The 17,605-nt window shown below is 29.8% G+C and overlaps 3 protein-coding genes across 7 annotated transcripts; 1 reads left to right on the top strand and 2 right to left on the bottom strand.

Moving 5' to 3' along the window:
• Positions 1 to 5,086: 5,086 nt before the first annotated feature.
• On the bottom strand, positions 5,087 to 7,881 carry LOC111295370 (uncharacterized). The gene is made up of 5 exons (XM_089743486.1): positions 7,742 to 7,881; positions 7,533 to 7,658; positions 6,155 to 6,348; positions 5,758 to 6,056; positions 5,087 to 5,542 (listed from the first exon to the last, which is right to left on the bottom strand). The coding sequence occupies exons 1-4, from the start codon at positions 7,760 to 7,762 to the stop codon at positions 5,975 to 5,977; spliced, it is 423 nt and encodes a 140-aa protein (XP_089599612.1). The 5' UTR covers positions 7,763 to 7,881; the 3' UTR covers positions 5,087 to 5,542; positions 5,758 to 5,974.
• A 14-nt stretch (positions 7,882 to 7,895) lies between these two features.
• On the bottom strand, positions 7,896 to 10,039 carry LOC149515031 (uncharacterized). Of its 3 annotated transcripts, none has more exons than XM_089743490.1 (5): positions 9,882 to 10,039; positions 9,647 to 9,764; positions 8,618 to 8,859; positions 8,246 to 8,372; positions 7,896 to 8,033 (listed from the first exon to the last, which is right to left on the bottom strand). In XM_089743490.1, exons 3-4 carry the CDS (start codon positions 8,826 to 8,828, stop codon positions 8,266 to 8,268), a joined length of 318 nt encoding a protein of 105 aa, XP_089599616.1. In that variant the 5' UTR covers positions 8,829 to 8,859; positions 9,647 to 9,764; positions 9,882 to 10,039; the 3' UTR covers positions 7,896 to 8,033; positions 8,246 to 8,265. The 3 variants fall into 3 exon arrangements, with proteins under 3 accessions (XP_089599616.1, XP_089599613.1, XP_089599614.1); XM_089743487.1 differs by having other exon boundaries at positions 7,929 to 8,033; positions 8,270 to 8,372; XM_089743488.1 differs by having other exon boundaries at positions 7,932 to 8,069.
• A 4,000-nt stretch (positions 10,040 to 14,039) lies between these two features.
• LOC111295266 (E3 ubiquitin-protein ligase DIS1-like) lies at positions 14,040 to 17,187 on the top strand. 3 transcript variants are annotated; one of them, XM_089743485.1, is made up of 5 exons: positions 14,040 to 14,127; positions 14,769 to 14,847; positions 15,281 to 15,511; positions 15,917 to 16,303; positions 16,688 to 17,187. In XM_089743485.1, exons 3-5 carry the CDS (start codon positions 15,305 to 15,307, stop codon positions 17,006 to 17,008), a joined length of 915 nt encoding a protein of 304 aa, XP_089599611.1. In that variant the 5' UTR covers positions 14,040 to 14,127; positions 14,769 to 14,847; positions 15,281 to 15,304; the 3' UTR covers positions 17,009 to 17,187. The 3 variants fall into 3 exon arrangements, with proteins under 3 accessions (XP_089599611.1, XP_022744425.1, XP_022744424.1); XM_022888690.2 differs by lacking the exon at positions 14,040 to 14,127 and adding an exon at positions 14,144 to 14,424; XM_022888689.2 differs by lacking the exon at positions 14,040 to 14,127 and adding an exon at positions 14,408 to 14,547.
• The last annotated feature ends 418 nt before the right edge of the window (positions 17,188 to 17,605 follow it).

The raw sequence follows: 17,605 nt of genomic DNA, 5'->3' as shown, positions 1-17,605 counted from the left end.
TTAAATTAAAAAGATTTAACTGTATATATAAAAAATATTTTGATAAGAAATAAACAACCAAGGTAAATTCTACTTGTATGTTAACTACTTATCTGAACCCACCAATCAAAAATATCTTTGGATATAGTTACACATTTATCTTTATCGTTACATCCAAATCTAATTGAGATGGCTATCATATCACAAATAGCATTATACTATCTCTTTAGTAACTTGACTTTTGATTCAATGTATAGTTTTGCCTTCAATTGTGATTTAGGAATTTTGGCCTCTAACATCCTTTCTAATTATCCTTAGTAGCCAACTTTGATTGTTTCATTATTAGCTTTTCATCTAAGATCATTTATCAATAAATATAGGCATTGGAGAAGTGTGGTATCCTTAGCTTTTGTCCGTGTGTGATTACCAACATAAGTTTATTTTCTTCTTTTGTTTGTACTTTTTACTTTCAAAGCGGATGACGACATATCAATATCTTAATAATCTAGTTAGACATCATACAACAAATGCACATCATATCAAAAACCAATAATTACAAAGGGAAAAAAATCAATAGATAGGGTAACAAAACAAATATTATTGTAAATAATAGTTAACTACATTATACACTTAACAATAAAACAAATAGGAAAACAAATATAAAATAAATGTAGAAAATAAATAGTATACTTAATATACCGTACACTAAACAATGTTAGCAATCAAATAGAAAAAAAAATAAACTGTCATTAACCATTGGATTACAACTAATTCGTGAACATTTTCTTTGTCAGCTTGTCTCTAAATTTAGTCTAAACATCACTTGGCTCTATGTGCCTAATCAAATCTTGATAATCATTATCTTTTACTTGACTACTATTCGCTTCACTAATATCACCTTCAATAAGGTCAATTGACATCTTGACCTAATAAAATTATGGAGAAGACAACAAGTAAAATTGATTTTACATTGTATTTTAATTGGATAAAATGATTTCTCTCTTAAAATTGTCAATCTAGCTTTTAATATACCAAAACATCTCTCAATACAATTTCTTACTTGAGAGTGTTTTATATTAAAGTATTCTTAGAGTGTCACAGGTTGGTGTCTTGGCCTTTAATCTTTTTTATATTTAAATTAATTGATATAATTTTACAAAAATTCTTCTATCAATTTTACAACTATACACACTCTGTATATCACTATTAAAGATTATTTTGTTTAAATTTAACGACCTAATCTGAAGCTTATAAAGAGTTTCATCAATATAAAAGATTTTATGGCTTTTTTTAAACTTTAAAATAACTAATGTCACAGCAATAATAAGCAATAGTTGAAACATACTCTCAATCTGATTCATTTACAAAATAATCATTGTTACTGATCGCATCTTTTTTTTATTGATAAACAGGACATAACTGTTTACAAGAAAAATTTGTGTTAATGTTCAAAACATGTATTTTAAGCAATGATGTGCATTTCGTGGGTCAAGATCTAAGCCACATCCAACGAATAACAAATAGCAAGAAAACATTTGAGTAAATCAAGATCTAAGCCAAATAGAATAAATAACAAATAGTAAGAACACATATGATAGATTAACAACTTTTAAATTAAGATCTAACCTACACCTAGTAATATAGCAAAAAGACATCTGACGTAAGAAAATAATACAAAAACTCAAAAACATAAACCCGATTGTATAAAAACAAAGAGTAAACTGACAGGATAATGATAAAGATAAATTAAAATAAACCAAATGAAGATGAATTTATAAAGTTGGAAGGTGATGTTGTGTAAAACAGAAAGGCTACGATCTAGAGTCTTATTAGAATTTTATGTCTGCCAAAACAAAATAACTATGCGTTAGATATAAAAATAACTCCTGAACTATACACTTTTTATCAATTTGGTACTTTAAAAAAATAAAATTATCAGTTAGGTATTTCAACTTTCATTCTATCAACCACTTTAGTATGTAAGACTAACATTATTAATCAACTTACTAACATGGCATGAATATCCAATAAGATATTGACATGTGTCAAAAGTCTAATCAGCGCTACATCATCAATTACCATACCAGCATTAAGAGACAAATTCAATAAAATTCAATAAATTTTTTTTAAATTTTTTTAAAAAGTTTTAAAAATCCTAAATATTTTTAAAAAATTATTTAAAAATTAAATTTTTTTTAAAATTTTAAAAATTATGAAAACTTAAAAAATTAAAAAAAATCTAAATTTTAATAAAAATCCCAAAATATTAAAAAAAAAAAAAAGAAAATTTTAATAGGAATAAATTTGTCTTCAAATTCAAAAAAAATTTCTCAAAAAATTTTAAATACAAAAATCTAAATTTTTTTTGAAAAAGTCTAAAAATTTTCAAAAAATGTAAATTTTTTTTAAAAATTATGAAAAATTTTCATTTATTTGAATCATACAATTTTAAATATATATTTAATGAATTTTTAGATTTTTTTGAATTTTTTTATTTTTACTAAAATTTTAATTTTAATTTTTAAAATTTTTTATAATTTTTTAGAATATTTTAAAATTTTGGAATTTTTTTATATTTTGAAACTTTTAAAAATTTTGAAGAATTTTTTTTCTAAATTTTAGATTTAAAAAAGTTAGATTTTTTTATTTTCAATTTTTAAGCTTTTTATGATTCATTTTTTATTTTAAGAAAATATTTTGTATTAAAATTTTTATCTTTTTGAATTTTAAATTTTTTTGAATTTTTGGATTTTTTATTAAAATTGTGAAAAATTTTTAATCTTTTAAAGTTTTCATTTGCTTTTTAATTTTTATAATTTTAAAAATATTTCTTATTTTTATATTTTTATAATTTTTAAAAAATATTTAAGATTTTTTAAAAATTTTAAAATTTTTTATTTAATGCTAATGTGACAATTGATAACATGACGCAGACTATATTTTTTTTACACATTCCGCATCTTATTGGATATTCATATCATATTAATAAGTGGACTAACAATATTAGTTCAAAGTACCAAAAAAATGACGGAATAAAGATTTGAATATCAAACTGATAATTTTATTTCTTTAGCTAGCAAATTGACAAAAAATGTATAGTTTATGAGTCATTTTTATATTTAACCCAATAAATAGACAATATTAAAATAATATAACAAAACTATATATGTCAATTACTACATCTCTAAAATAAAACCATTGTTGATATCATAAAAAGATTTATTTATTTTGTTATTATTTTCTATTATCGATTACGTTTTATATTTAAAAAATGTGATTATTACTAGTTGATAACTAAACAATTATTATGTTTTATCAATGTTATATTTCAATAATAGAAAAACATTATTGATATAGAGAAATATATTATTTATTTTAGTTTTACCTATGTTTTATATGTGAAAAATGTTATTAGTTCCAGTGATCAATTATTACTATTTATTAACAATTACGTTTTCATAACAAGAAACATAATCATGAGATAAAGAAATACAAATTAAATTTTAGTTTTATCAGTTACTATTTTTTTTTACACAAAACGTAATTAAATGTAAAATAAATATTATACGATATTGACTCTACCAACAATAATTATATTTTATGTAAAAAAAAGTTATGTTTTATTAATTACTACGTTTCCATATTAATAAATATTATTGATATTGAAAATATAAAATTTATTTTGTTATTATTTTAAACAATCAATTATGTTTCATATGTTAAAAATGTAATATTTTTGAAACTATAAAAAAATTTCAAAATCTTAATTTTGAAACAATCTCATACGATTTTGTTTTTAAAATGTTATTTTTATTATAATTAATTTTTTATAATATATTATAATATATAACTACATTTCTAATATAACAATTATGTGTAAATAAAAAAATTGATTTATTAAAATTTTATTTTATTCATCCTTTAATTACGTTTATAATTCAAAAATATTATTTTTTTTTAATTTTATTAATTGAAAATAAATATTTAAATTTATAAAAATTTAAATACACATAATCATTGTTAAGTGTCTAATTATATGACTAAGAATACAGATTTATCTAACCGTATGATTAGAAATACAAATTTACATGTTAAAAAAGGTATCGATTTATCATTCAATTACATTGATTTTAAAAGTAAAAGAGATTATAAAAAATTATTATTGAGATCAAAAGTAAAATAAATTTTACATTATTTCAAAAATCTTAAAAAAATTTAGGGAAAGTTGGATTGTTGACTTAAGGTTATTACCCTCCTTTTTTGACATTACTTAGAATCTTAGAAAATCTCATAAATTAGACTTTATGAATCAAACTAAAAAAAATCAAGTTACGAAAATTTTAACCAATAATCTAACTTTTTCCGACGAAACACTCTTTGAAGTAGCTGAAAAATTATCCCACCCTAAAGTCCAAAGAAGATATTTTGTGTCCCCAAACAACGTTTTTTTTTATTTTCCTTGAAGTTCCCAAAGAAGCAATAAAATAGGTTTAATATTTCTTTATTGGAAAGTATGCAAATGGTAATGAGCAAAACTAGACTCTCAGTTATAATAATGGATGGGACCCTAAGCTTAATTGTTGATTACTTATCAATAAATGAGTTTTTATTTTTTACTATGCTGATTCTTATTTGATACTACTAATCTCAAATGCACGATACATGTCATAATTAAGAAAAAATGTTATTTTGATTTAAGGGATTAAATAATTTATCTATTATCCAATAAAAAAAAATAAGATTTCACAAAAAATAATTATAAAATCAACATTTTGAAACAACTTATTCCACAAATGAATCGCTTATTCTGGCCAACTCTATTTTTCCTAGACAAGAATTCGTCACTTAAAGTGGCTTGACAAGGCTTGTTTGTTTTCAGTGCAAGTACATCTGGAAATCCATATCCATATCAGATGGGTCCAAGCTTGACCAGAGCACACAGCATATAAAAGTTTATTGCTTCAATTTAGTATCAATCTACTGTTTAGGATAAACTTCAATATAAAAAGCTATCCACCATTTAGGATGTTTAATGATCTTGTCGAGGTGACAACACGATCGATCGTTTGGTAATCACAATCATCATTAACATTTGGGTTAAATAAGATAACTTCAATCATCAAAATTTTGTTGGTAAAAGATCACTATCCTATCTCTCTCATAATCCAGTTTTTTACAAATAAAAAAAAAAAAAATTCTTCTCAATCACCCTCAGTTGCTGCTTTTATGTCGAGATTATTCTGAAATTTCCAAGCAAAATGCAATACAGAACTATACCCCCAGTCCCCAACACCATCAAGTTTCAAGCCAAATGTAATACAACGGTAGTTCATGAATGATTTTTGATACATGATACAATGAGGAATTTCATGATGATAAAAAAATTACCTTCACTTGATTTCCCTTTTTCTCCCTACTTCGTAAGCCCTACTATCCATAATCACAAAAATGGCTTTCTTTTGTTTCTCTGGAGCTTGCCGAAGTTGATTCCACAAACTCGTAGATTTAACGAAGGTTTCTCAGCAACAGGAATGCTCACTTGAATTTCGTATCTGATGTTGTGCTGCAGAAACATTTGATCAAAAGTTCTATAAGGACAAAGTTTGAAATGAAGCACAGGCAGTTACTTTAAGCTATTAATGGAGTTTTGAATATTCGAAAACTCAAATACAAGCTTTTCAATTTAAAAGATTAGCATGGGAATAATTATTGAGCACTATGACCACAATTTCCTCACAACCCTCAGCCCCTTTCTCCATAGGCTGAAAAAGCCCTTACCAATATATCTGAGTACCGTAAATTTAATTGCCAGAAGTAGGTCTTCATTGCACTACTAGATCACCAGCAGAGTAATAATCAGCAATCAGCCGGTACATGTATGACGGATTATGCCCTCCACTGTGGTCCGAGGAGGTCCATGAAAAGCAGAACCCTCTAGCAATTGCAGAAACATAAGAGCCAAATACATGCAATCTTTTTTCTCTTTTGGCCAAGATCAATGTGAAACAGTAATAGCTGAAACAGGACTATGCATTGCATCTCCACATTGTATCAACAGGGCACTAATACTCCACAATCTGGAAAAATAGTAGCAATTGATTTGGTTACCCGAATAAGAACAGAAAGCATAGAAGTTTTAAATCTTTCAAACTCCATAAAGTCCAGTTGAACTTACATGTCCGTTATAAAGAGACTAACAAGCTTTGGTGGCACATAATCAAATGTTGGATTGACAACATTAAGAAGAGAGGCACCAATGCCACTTCCAAAATCCAAGCAATCAGAGAATTCTCCAAAATCCAGCAACTCAGATGGGGACCGTAATTCATTCAGTAAAACTTCAGGATTGTGTGGATACAAAGGGCATAACTGTCATGTACACCACCAACGAGTTAACAAGCAAAAAGCACGTATAGAAGAAAAATTAAAAAAACAGGGATAATATAATATTTGCATTAGTAACCATTAACACCATCTGGGCGCATTTCATTGTTTGGCCATTTCTCTGGCCATCTTCATGTCAGCTGTGTAGCTCTTTTTGGTTGTTGATTTCTTTAGAATGAAGCTCAGGAATAAATTAGCAGAGATCTCCACAACTATACCCCCAATAATTTTGCCCTTCAAGCTCATACTTAAATTAAAAGTTTACCCTCATTAAATGTCTAGATTTAAAGTAGGGATGTAATAATATCACACAAAAAGCTTGAGAGCAGACAGCAAAACGCCATGAGATCCTGGCTTGCCGATAAATTGACTGACATGCAAATCTACACATGTCAGATTCAGCACAATTCGATTTATTGCCTTGTTGATAAGCAATAAAAGATACACCACTTCAAATCACTTTGGCCAGCACTTTGGTTGGCCACCTTCTTATAACAAGTATAGGACTCTAACCTACGTTACTGCACTCTAAATTTTTCTAAACTGCTTCAAAGGAAACATGCGCATAAGGTATGATCCACTACAAGGAAAACTGATGGAAAGCTGAACCTGAACATAAGGTATGACCCACTAAACATAGGGAAAACTGACAGGAAGCTGAATATAAGGTCTGAACATGTTGAACATACCAATGTCTTTCCTCCTTTCTTTTTTTATTTTGAAATAAATGTCATATGGATCAGACTTCAATTTCAGCGACAAATATGGGGTATCTTCTTTTTCACTGTTAACATCCCTATGTCATTCCCTCTTCACCTCCCTTTACTAGGTGTTTAGTACTTCTGCTATTCTGCATCACACAATTGGTGTTCAACTGCATGTTTTGCACCATTAAGCATATTTGAAAATATTTTTTGAACAAATAGCCCCTCTTAAAGCCCTCTAAAATTCTATCCTATCATTCATGAGCATGACACCTCAAGCTATTAAAACTGAATTCATCTAAATAAAAGAAATAAAAGAACCGTGCAAAAACAAAATTCATACCATCATAAAGGCATAAATAAATGACATAAAATGTTAATTTAAGTTGAAATGAAAAAAAAAAAAAGTGGTTTTACTTTTTATTCCACTAAAACTTCTTGAAGGTTTGCTGGTCAAGCAGGTACCTTGTGACTGCCAGCAAGTACAACAAATGGGACAACATACTTTTGAGCAGCAAGTGCAACCATGTTCAGCCCAACAGGAGCAATGACCCCACCATTAGCCAAGACAGCATAGGCTCCAACAATAACCTTCATATTTCAATCTCAAAATGAAGCTCAAAACAGTGCAAGAAACCCGTAATCAAGTAGGAAAACAGCAAAACATCACATACCATGTTTACTCGGGAAATCATGGCAAAAACTGCAGAGTCGGTAATCAATGTGGTCTGTAGACCTCTTGTGACCAATTCTTTTGCAAGAAGATGCCCCTGATACCTAAGTTAACACTAAGTAATGGGAAAAACAAAACTGTTATGCGGAGAATATCAAAATTACGACAGCTTAAATGAAATGCCTTTGCCTTGTAAAATATATTAGCCACTTGTACAAGCCTTGGAGCACCCTCCGCAACCAATACCAGAAATGATCTTTTCCTCTCTTTTGCAACACAAAGAAATTGCAGCACTGTTCTTGAACTGCCAAAAGTTAATATCACTTCCACTGACAATATGTTTTAACTATAATCAGTATACTGGAAATTTAAAATGTGAAACAATAACCTTAAACTATCAAATATGATTCTTGTAGTTTGGTCAACAAATAATCAAGGAATAAATAGTGTTTTGCAATGGAGAGAAAACCAAATTGAATTGAAAAGTTTAAGGCAGAAAAGATACTTTTGATGTATATGCTCTACTCACACCACAATCGGTTCATGGCAAGTACTAACATCTTGAATAAGTTCATTCATTGCTTCAACAACATCATGCTTCAGCTTCCGATTTCTTGAACTTTTGTCAGCAGCTGTGAACAATAAAACTCTTAAACATCAATACCCAAAAAAAAGTATAATGTTACAAGATTTAACATTACATGATTATCACCACAGAAAAGCAAGTTTTGTATAAACCAATATTTAACCACATGCAGAAACATTGTCTCAGAGAATATCAATGGCAAAATCAAAATCTAATTTCATGAAGCATAACGCAGATACAAGTGTCTCAAGTGCATTCTTGAAAAAGAAGTGCCTGAAGTAATGGGTTTACATTTGCTTTTTCCTTCAGAATCTCTGCCAGATGAAGAAGTATGCTGAACTGCAGCAGAGTCAGGCACATCCTCAAGTAGCGTCTGCAAGGAAGGTGGATGCAAAGCGTTTCTAGAAGCAGTGGCAATGGCAGTTGCTGATAAAACTGGTTGGTCATCTCGATCAGCATCATCTTCATCATCACTTACAGCTGATAAGTTCAATCCAACCATAGCAGCAGTTGTCAGAGAAAGATCCTCCTCTCTGATAATGTACAAAACACGCCTCACAATATTACCCACCACAAACTCTGCCATCGCATCCATACACTATTAACATAGAATACCAGAGGACAAGTATAAACAATCCCTATAAGAAAGTTATAGCACGTCTGGCCCAGCTTTTTTTAGCAGCTTCTCTACTCCAGAAAGCTGAAGCTACACCAAACAGGGGTTTCCAAAAACAACTTTTATCTTATCTAGAAGGTTAAAAATCAAAATATAACTTCTAAAAATAGCTGCAATGAGAAGCCGATAATTTTGTCTCAATGAAATTTTTAAACAATGAAAAGATATTCTTAGTTATTACAAAATCATTTTAATTTGACACAACACTTTACACTTATAAAAAAAACCACTTTAACATTACTTTTCCACACAACTTCTTCAGCGTGACCGAACAGACTCGTAAAATGCAAGACTTCACAAAGAAACATTATGGGGTCAAAAAATACCCTTCAAGTTCTAGTTCATAAATTTACAACAATGACCTATTAATCATTCGATATGTAAAATCCATAGATAGAAATGAACACAGATAGACGCGGTCCTAAAAAAACGCAGCAATTATCATGCATACTCTGAGCAGCATTGACTGTTCAAGTGTAATGTATCAATGTATGATACAATTTCGACATCAGCAACATGACATAAATCAAACTGATACAGAACACTAACTAATTTTCGAAAATAATCAGCAAAACCAAATCAAACCCAAACAAAAAAGGCATAATACCGACAGGATTTGCAACAATTAACCGTTCTCTAACAACCTTAACAGAATGAATCAAAGCTCCAGCCTGGTTGCTACAAGGCACTCGTGTCTGCGAAATCACTGACCAAAGCAGTTCCGCTGTCTGCTTCGCTGTTGCCTGTGAACCCTCAATCTTACTGCCCAACCACCCCAAACAAAAAAAGTTCATAAATCACTGAAAAAAAAACCCTAAAAGAATCTAACTATTTTTTTTCTAAAATTTATATTTAATGAAACAAAATGAAATGCTTTACCGTTTTTTAAGCTTGTTAAGAAAATCATTGACGAGAGCTTGGGCGTCTGGCATCCTTTTTTTAAATCAATTAAAAAAAGTAATTTCATAAATTAGACATATATATATATAAATAAAGAAAATTAAAAAATAAATTGATGAGAAAAAGATGATCGGTTCAATTACTGTACTTGCAGCAGAGAAGAGGGTTTATTATGTGAGAGAGTTGCGTAGCTGTTTACTGTAAAGCTACTTTTGTTTGAGTTCGGGTATTTTACCCGGATCCGACATGGCTCAATGGTGTGCTGGGCATCAGTTTTTGACCATCTGTCAGTACGGCGCAACCCATTTAAGGCTTGTGTCAGTGTCATGGTCTACACTTAAATTTTGAATTTACGCGACTCTGAAACTTAAACATTTACGCTTTTGATATTTCAGATTAATTTATTTATTACTTTGTGTGACTCTGAAATTTAAGTATCTATTTTTTTTACGTCTCAGATCAATTTATTTATTATAGTTCATATTATTATGAGGTATTATCTATTTTGATCTTTTAACTTCATAATTTTATCTTATAAAAAGCTTCACACTCTTATGAGATATTGTACGTTTTAGTTCTCTTGATTTCAAGATTTTATCCTACAAAAAATACATCACAAGAGAAAGGTGGTGTGAACTCGAAGTGGTGGGTATTATTCGCTCTGATCTCTTTGACTTTACAATTTTTTCTTACAAAAAACTTCACACCCTTGTGAGATATTGTGAACCCGAGGTGATGTGAACCTTTATATATCCCAGTGACATTACTCTTTAGATCCGTGACATTTTTTCCTATTTAATTGCTTGATGTGGATCGAATGATATAGGGTTGACTCTGATATCACTTGTCACGGGTGGTGATTTAAGCTCTGAACTCGCGTGGTTCCAGGAGTTTCAAGATATCTTTATGAAGTATTGTTCGTTCTGACACTCTTATCTCATAATTTTATCTTATAAAAAGTATCTTATAAGATAAACGTGATGTAAACTCTTATATATCAAGTAACTTTCTTTTTATGTTTGATATAAAATTTATGATTCTTTTTTAAATCCATGACACTCACACTTATCAACTCCAACTACACGTCATGGCTAGCAACCTATAAACAGGGTCGCATCATACAACTTTTTTTAAAATTTCATTTGTAAGGTCATTACGGCTTTGAGGTTAAGGCTGACAATTCGTATTATTGGATCGTAATTGGGTCTGAAGGTGTTTTTGAGCAAGATTAGATTGGGGTAACGTTGATTGAAATTTGATATTAATAATTTATATATTTATTTAGATTTAAATTAGTTTAAAATTTTAAATTTTAAAAATTTTTAAATTTGATTTAAATTAAAAAATAAATGTTATGTTTATTCATTAAATTTACAATAATACATTAAAAATTATATAATTAAATTAAATTTAATAAGATTATATTTAATTTAAATATATATAAAAATTAAAATTAAGTTTAATAAAATATAAATTTTTTATTTTCATATTTTTATATATATAAATTAATTTTTATATATATATTCACATATATATAAAAATAAAAAAATTATATATACGTGTGAATTTGAATTAAATCAAATTTATACTTTAAATATTTTATTTTAAGGTTCAATTTAAAATATAAATAGACCTAAAAATTATATCTCATTTAATAAATTTTAATTTTATATTCAAATTCTCTAAGAATTTGTACAAATCTTCGTATTTAAATGAGCAACTCAATCTTTAAATAAATCTAATTGTATCATATTTATAACATATATTAAAGCAGTTCCGTCCGTGAAGAGACTGCTTCAATAACTCTACAATGTCAATAAAAATAATTGGAGGCAAATTTGGTGAAAAAAAAGTCTCCATAAACTTCTCTATCATTTCTTCTCCTTTCTCTTTTTCTCTTTTTTTTTTTTCGCTTCTCTCTTTCTTCTCTTCTAACCAAATCCAAGTCTTGCCCAATCATCGGTTACTACCCGTCTTCTTTTCTTCCTTCTTTCTTCTCTTTTCTTCTCCCTTCCTTTTTCGATAGCTAAATCTTTGCTCGGACAGTCCAAGTCTTTCACTGTTAAGTTGAAACCACCTTTTTTTTTTTTTTTTCTTATTCTCTTTTTTGTCAGGGTCTTCACAATTTGTAAGGATGATGGTTTTAGTTTTTTTTTTTTTTTTGTCATGATTTTGTGACAAGTTTTAGGTATGGCAGGGCAATTATGTTAGTGTCGGTTCTTGTGGGAATTATGAGTGTCCATGCCATACCCAAAAAAAATGAAAAAACGATAATTTGTAGTTTAATCTATGCTTTTGATATGTCCATCACTGTGCATGAATTATAGCTTTCTGCTAGGGAAAAGACAGAACAATTTTAGTAGTACCAATCAATTATTGTTGTGTTATTAATTTGTACCTGTAAGAAGCTTACAAAGGAAATAAAGGTGACCTTTCATACGATTTCAATGTTATATCTCGAATGTTTCTTGCACTTTTAAAAGCTTTCCTGATGGTTTAGCAATATGTAAGTGGAGATATAAGAGTTGATGTAATAGACATATAGATATGAAGATGTATGCAATTATACAGTATGCTGATTATGCAAATTGTGACATTTAGCTCATGTACATGTTGTTGGCTAGAATCTGGCAATAAAGAATTAATTCTTAATTGACGCTATAAGTTTTATACGAGTCAAAAGGCATGAAGCTCACGGGTCTATTGTTGCATTTTAAGAGACCTAGGCATAAAATTTATTTGGTTCTAGAGATTCCTATAGTCACATGTTTAGAAGATTTCACAGCATCCACCAATTTCAATCATTTTAATAAGATATAACATATATATTTTTAATTTTTTTACCTTATTTTTTCATTATGTTAATATTTTCTATTATCTTTTTGCTTTGCAAAGTTGCAAAATGTGTAATATGATCACCACATGAATGAAGCGAACGAATCAAATGTATGTTACATATTTGATTTTTAAACTTATCTACACTATTGGTTTGCTTCAGTTTCTAAACAGTGTTCAACCTATGTTCTCTGATAAAATTTCGATCATGTTTTCCTTTTAACATTTGCACCTTGGTGACAATAGATTACATCTAATCGAATACATTCATACACTAAGATTAGAAAATTTATTTTACGCTTAGGATCTATATTTTTCAGCATGAGTTGCTATTGGTGCTGGATGATAGAGCATCGCATTTATGTATTTAATTATAGCATCCCATAGTAAAATATAACATATAAATGGTTAGATACAAACGTGACACCATTAATTGTGTCAAAATTTTTTACATGAACACAATATATTTTTTAATGCAACATAAACAATTATACTCTCATAATGTTAGTTTTTTTTTTTTTTTGTTGATTTTCTTGAAATTTAAAACAGACATTTTAACTTTAATCTATATAATATTAAATTTAATTTTTTATAAATTTAAAATTTTATAATTTTTAATAAAAATTAAAAAATCATGAAAAATAATTTTAGAATATAAAAAATAAAACATTTAAATGTTTAAAAGAAGAATACGTAATTTTAAGATATTAAAAAAATGGATAAACATAATGAAACCGAAGGATATATTATTATAATGTTTTTTCATCTCATATTTTTCTTACAATTTCAATTGAGTTTTTATCTAAACCTTAAAACTAATATATATTTAATTGATAAAAAAGTGATAAAAGAATAATTTGATTTTTATAAAACAATGTTCTAATTTAAAATAGGTTATTTTTATATGCATGAAATTTCATTGAATTTGGAATTTACAATACAAATTACGCCTTTCTTATCTCATATATCTATTTTTTTCTAAAAATAATAATAACAAGTTTATTCTCAATGAGTTATTAGATTAAGGCCTCGTTTGTTAGGCCATTGGGGGCCAATGAGGTGCAATTGGACCATTCCCATCCGACCACATCTGTTTGTGAGTGTGGTTAGCCCAAAGAGGTGGGTGCAGTTGGGGTATCGCACCAAAAATGCTGTGATGTGAAGCTAAGCTGAATGATCATTGTGAGCATTGTTACGTGCAGTTGGGCTCATATCTGCCGTTCACTGTATTGTGGGTCACTGTCTATGCTGCTTGCCTCCGTCCATTTCATTTCAAAATTAAAATCTCTTTTCTCTGTCTCAATAGCGCCTACGCGTGCGTAGAATCACGTAGAATTTCCCTCCCCCGACATTTTAACCTTTGAAAAAACAAATAAAAACCAAAAGCTAGGTAAGGGGCCCCTCTTAACTTCGAAACCTTTTTTTTTTCCCTCTTTCTTTTTGTATTTTCTCGAGAAAATTCTCTCTCCCAATCCAATTCCCAAACGCCCACGCTCCTTTCTCTCTCACTAATTTGAAATTCTCCACTTCAATTGCTGTCATTATTATTAGTAGTCCATTAAAAAAAAATCCGCCCATTTCCTTATAAAAATATTTTCTTCTTCGTCTTCATTTTGGGCGGCTGCCCACTCGTTTTTGGAAGGTTTTCTTTTTTTAATTCAAATCCGTGTTTGACTTTCAATGGACGGTGCGTTTTCTGGGTTTTCTTTTTTTATTTTTTTGGGGAGGTTTTGGTTTCTGGATTTTTTCTTTAGTTGATCATAAAGTTTCCCTTTCCGGAATATTCTCTAGATCTGTTTGATCTTTTAAGGTAGTTTTATTTTTGGAAATTTTATATTTTTGTCCCCTTTTTGGGGTTTTTAATCTTTATTTGGTTCAGTAAACTACAACTAAATTTTCTATTTTTTACTTTCATTGTTTTCCACCTACATTGTTGTAATCTCCACAATTATGAACTTTTTAGTTGGGTTTTTATTTTGGAAAAAGAAAATAAAATTTAATCTAATTTCTGATGAATATTTGTTTTTCTAGGGTAAGGAGGAACTCGCGGCTGGCCGGTGAATTTAAGAAAGAGAAAGAGAGAGGATTGAGGGTTTAAAAAAATTGGGTGGTAAGAATATTTTGTCCTTATGATTAAATTTCAGATTTCTTCTGTTAATTGATAGACTAATTTTGAAGATGCGCATTGAGGGACCTTAGTTATTATTATTGAATGATAAAATAGGTTGGTTTGACTTAAATAATCAAATATTGACTAATTATATTCATGTTGTTGATTTTTAAATGAATTTTTAAACACCAAATGTCAATGTTTATCTCTGTGTTTGGTTATTCTTTCGTGGGGACTTTCCAGAAAGAATTGTATGAAACGATTACTATTTATGATCAAATATTAGTTCCATCTAAATTTAAATGACAGTAGTACATTAATACTTGGAGTAACCATTTAGTTCAATAACCTATCTTCAAACTTTATTCATATAAAACATGTTATAATAAGTGGAATGTTAACTGATTTTTTGCATTTTTGTTTGTCTTTTCAGTCTGGACTGGGCATAGATACTAGCATGGCGTCTGGGAATCCATTTTTTGATGACTTGCGGAGCAAGCCTGAGGTTATTGATCCTCCACAAAATGAAGACATTATGGATAGTGAATTTGTGAATGATCCTACTCAAACTGCTACAAAACCTAATGTAACTGTGTCTAGTAGTGTTCGAGAGCTCTTGGAGTGCCCTGTTTGCTTAAATGCAATGTACCCACCAATTCATCAGGTTGGTTCATATGGCACCTTGCGATTGATGATTACTTTCAAGAAAGTGTTTAACATGCATGTTCTGTAATTGGTGTCTAGTGGGATCTCTTTCAGTCCATGGAAATCTCATGGGAATCATATCAGTTTCAAACCACCTTTTATTTAATCATTCTAAAGATATCTTTAGCAAAACATGTCTATATGCAAGATGATATTTTTTTGTGCATTCCATTGCACTGATAGATTTAACCTCACATTTTAAGATGGTCAGAAGGCCTCAATATGTTGTGTTTTCATTATCTTGTAATGTTGTTTTTCTTTTAGTTGTTTATAATTACTTTACCTTTAAGCTATTAGTAGTTTTGAGTTAAAACCTAAACCCTGATTTATTTATAGATACATCATGTTTTCTTTATTTATGCAGTGTTTAAATGGACACACATTGTGTTCTGGTTGCAAGCCAAGGGTGCACAACCGGTGCCCCACATGCAGGCATGAACTTGGTAATATTAGGTGTCTTGCATTGGAGAAGGTTGCTGCATCTCTTGAGCTTCCCTGTAAATATCAAAGTTTTGGGTGCAGCGGCATATATCCATATTACAGCAAGCTTAAACATGAGTCTCAATGTTCTTGTAGACCATATAGCTGCCCCTATGCTGGGTCAGAATGCGCAGTCATTGGTGATATTCCTTATCTTGTGGCCCATCTTAAAGATGATCACAAAGTTGACATGCACAATGGCAGCACCTTTAACCATCGTTATGTCAAATCAAATCCACATGAGGTTGAGAATGCTACATGGATGCTAACGGTATTGTTGCTTTATTCTTGGTCCATATTTCTTGTCATATTTTGGTTTCTCTTCAACCCTCTAGAAGAGGAATTTGTTGTGTGCTTGTTGATTTGGTTCATATGGATAGAGAATCCTACAAAGTCCATTAGCATTTGGTTATCCTATTGTTCTACCATTGAATCCAATCATAGAGGGGACCTAAAACTATCAAAGTGGCTTTGCTGTATGAAATTGAAGACTGCTACTAGGTTGATTTCTACTTTTGGATAAGAAATTTTTTTCTTAGTTGTTTGACATGGCAAAATGATATTGAATAGATTGAACCTTGTTATTTTAGATTTTATTTAAAGATTTTGTGTGGTGTATGCCACTGATAGTTGGATTTATTTTCTCAATTATTAGGTTTTCAGTTGCTTTGGTCAGTACTTTTGCCTGCATTTTGAAGCGTTCCAGCTTGGAATGGCTCCTGTTTATATAGCATTCTTGCGATTTATGGGTGACGATAATGAGGCAAAGAACTATAGCTACAGCCTTGAGGTGGGTGGGAACGGGAGGAAGATGATTTGGCAAGGGGTACCCAGGAGCATAAGGGACAGTCATCGAAAGGTTCGTGATAGTTTTGATGGTCTAATTATCCAACGCAACATGGCATTGTTCTTCTCAGGGGGAGACCGGAAAGAATTGAAGCTTAGAGTGACAGGAAGGATATGGAAAGAGCAGTGATGGGGTTTTACGGGTCTTCTAGTCTTTTTTTTTTTTTGGTTAGTTTCTAGGGGGCAAACTCGCTTTGCTTATCCATGTATTATGCCTACAAATCTGTTATCTATCCGTCTATCCATAGTTGTTTTAGATGGTCATATATGCAGGCTTATATGTATCAAAGTGCTTTTTTATTCCTCTTAGTTGCTAGTGTTGCTGATTCTAAGCAAATGTGTTTCCTAGTTATCAGCATTTGATAGAAAACCACCAATGAATTAGCAGATCTAAATCCAAGAAAGTTAAGGCGGATGAAATATTTCTGGTGCTGTATGGTTGGTGCCTAATGGGGCCATGGCATCTCTGGGTTTTTTAAGGCTACAAATTTACCTCTAATTTGGTTGCTGAGGTGATGGGGATCAGCATCAAATTGTGTATTCTCATGCTGAATGGTCACTGGGATAATGAAGATCTGCTCTTTCTCTCATCTTGCCTTGCCTAAACACAAAATCTCCACAGAAATGTTTATTCATATTCGGCTGGTTTTTTTTTTTTTTTTTAATATTTTAAGAAAGTAAGGGACAAATAAATACTTTATTACTTCATTCAATAACAGGCCTCAAA

This window comes from Durio zibethinus, chromosome 14 (genome assembly GCF_047325235.1).
Source record: "Durio zibethinus cultivar Kanyao isolate XHJ-2024 chromosome 14, ASM4732523v1, whole genome shotgun sequence".
In the NCBI taxonomy this organism is placed as follows: Eukaryota; Viridiplantae; Streptophyta; class Magnoliopsida; order Malvales; family Malvaceae; genus Durio; species Durio zibethinus.
Note: the sequence above shows the minus strand (reverse complement) of the source record. Positions and strands in the feature narration are given on the sequence as shown.

Excerpts from the sequence above, each read along its gene's own strand:
- LOC111295370 (XM_089743486.1), bottom strand. The coding sequence starts at position 7,762 with ATGATTTCCCGAGTAAACATG. Across the intron at positions 7,659-7,741 it reads TGATTTCCCGAGTAAACATG|GTTATTGTTGGAGCCTATGC; the intron begins GTATGTGATGTT and ends TGAAATATGAAG. Across the intron at positions 6,057-6,154 it reads AGTCTCTTTATAACGGACAT|ATTGTGGAGTATTAGTGCCC; the intron begins GTAAGTTCAACT and ends CTATTTTTCCAG.
- LOC149515031 (XM_089743487.1), bottom strand. The coding sequence starts at position 8,828 with ATGGTTGGATTGAACTTATCAGCTGTAAGTGATGATGAAGATGATGCT. Across the intron at positions 8,373-8,617 it reads TTCTGAAGGAAAAAGCAAAT|CTGCTGACAAAAGTTCAAGA; the intron begins GTAAACCCATTA and ends TATTGTTCACAG. Across the intron at positions 8,034-8,269 it reads TGCCATGAACCGATTGTGGT|TGCTGCAATTTCTTTGTGTT; the intron begins GTGAGTAGAGCA and ends GTTCAAGAACAG.
- LOC111295266 (XM_089743485.1), top strand. The coding sequence starts at position 15,305 with ATGGCGTCTGGGAATCCATTTTTTGATGACTTGCGGAGCAAGCCTGAG. Across the intron at positions 15,512-15,916 it reads TGTACCCACCAATTCATCAG|TGTTTAAATGGACACACATT; the intron begins GTTGGTTCATAT and ends TTATTTATGCAG. Across the intron at positions 16,304-16,687 it reads ATGCTACATGGATGCTAACG|GTTTTCAGTTGCTTTGGTCA; the intron begins GTATTGTTGCTT and ends CTCAATTATTAG.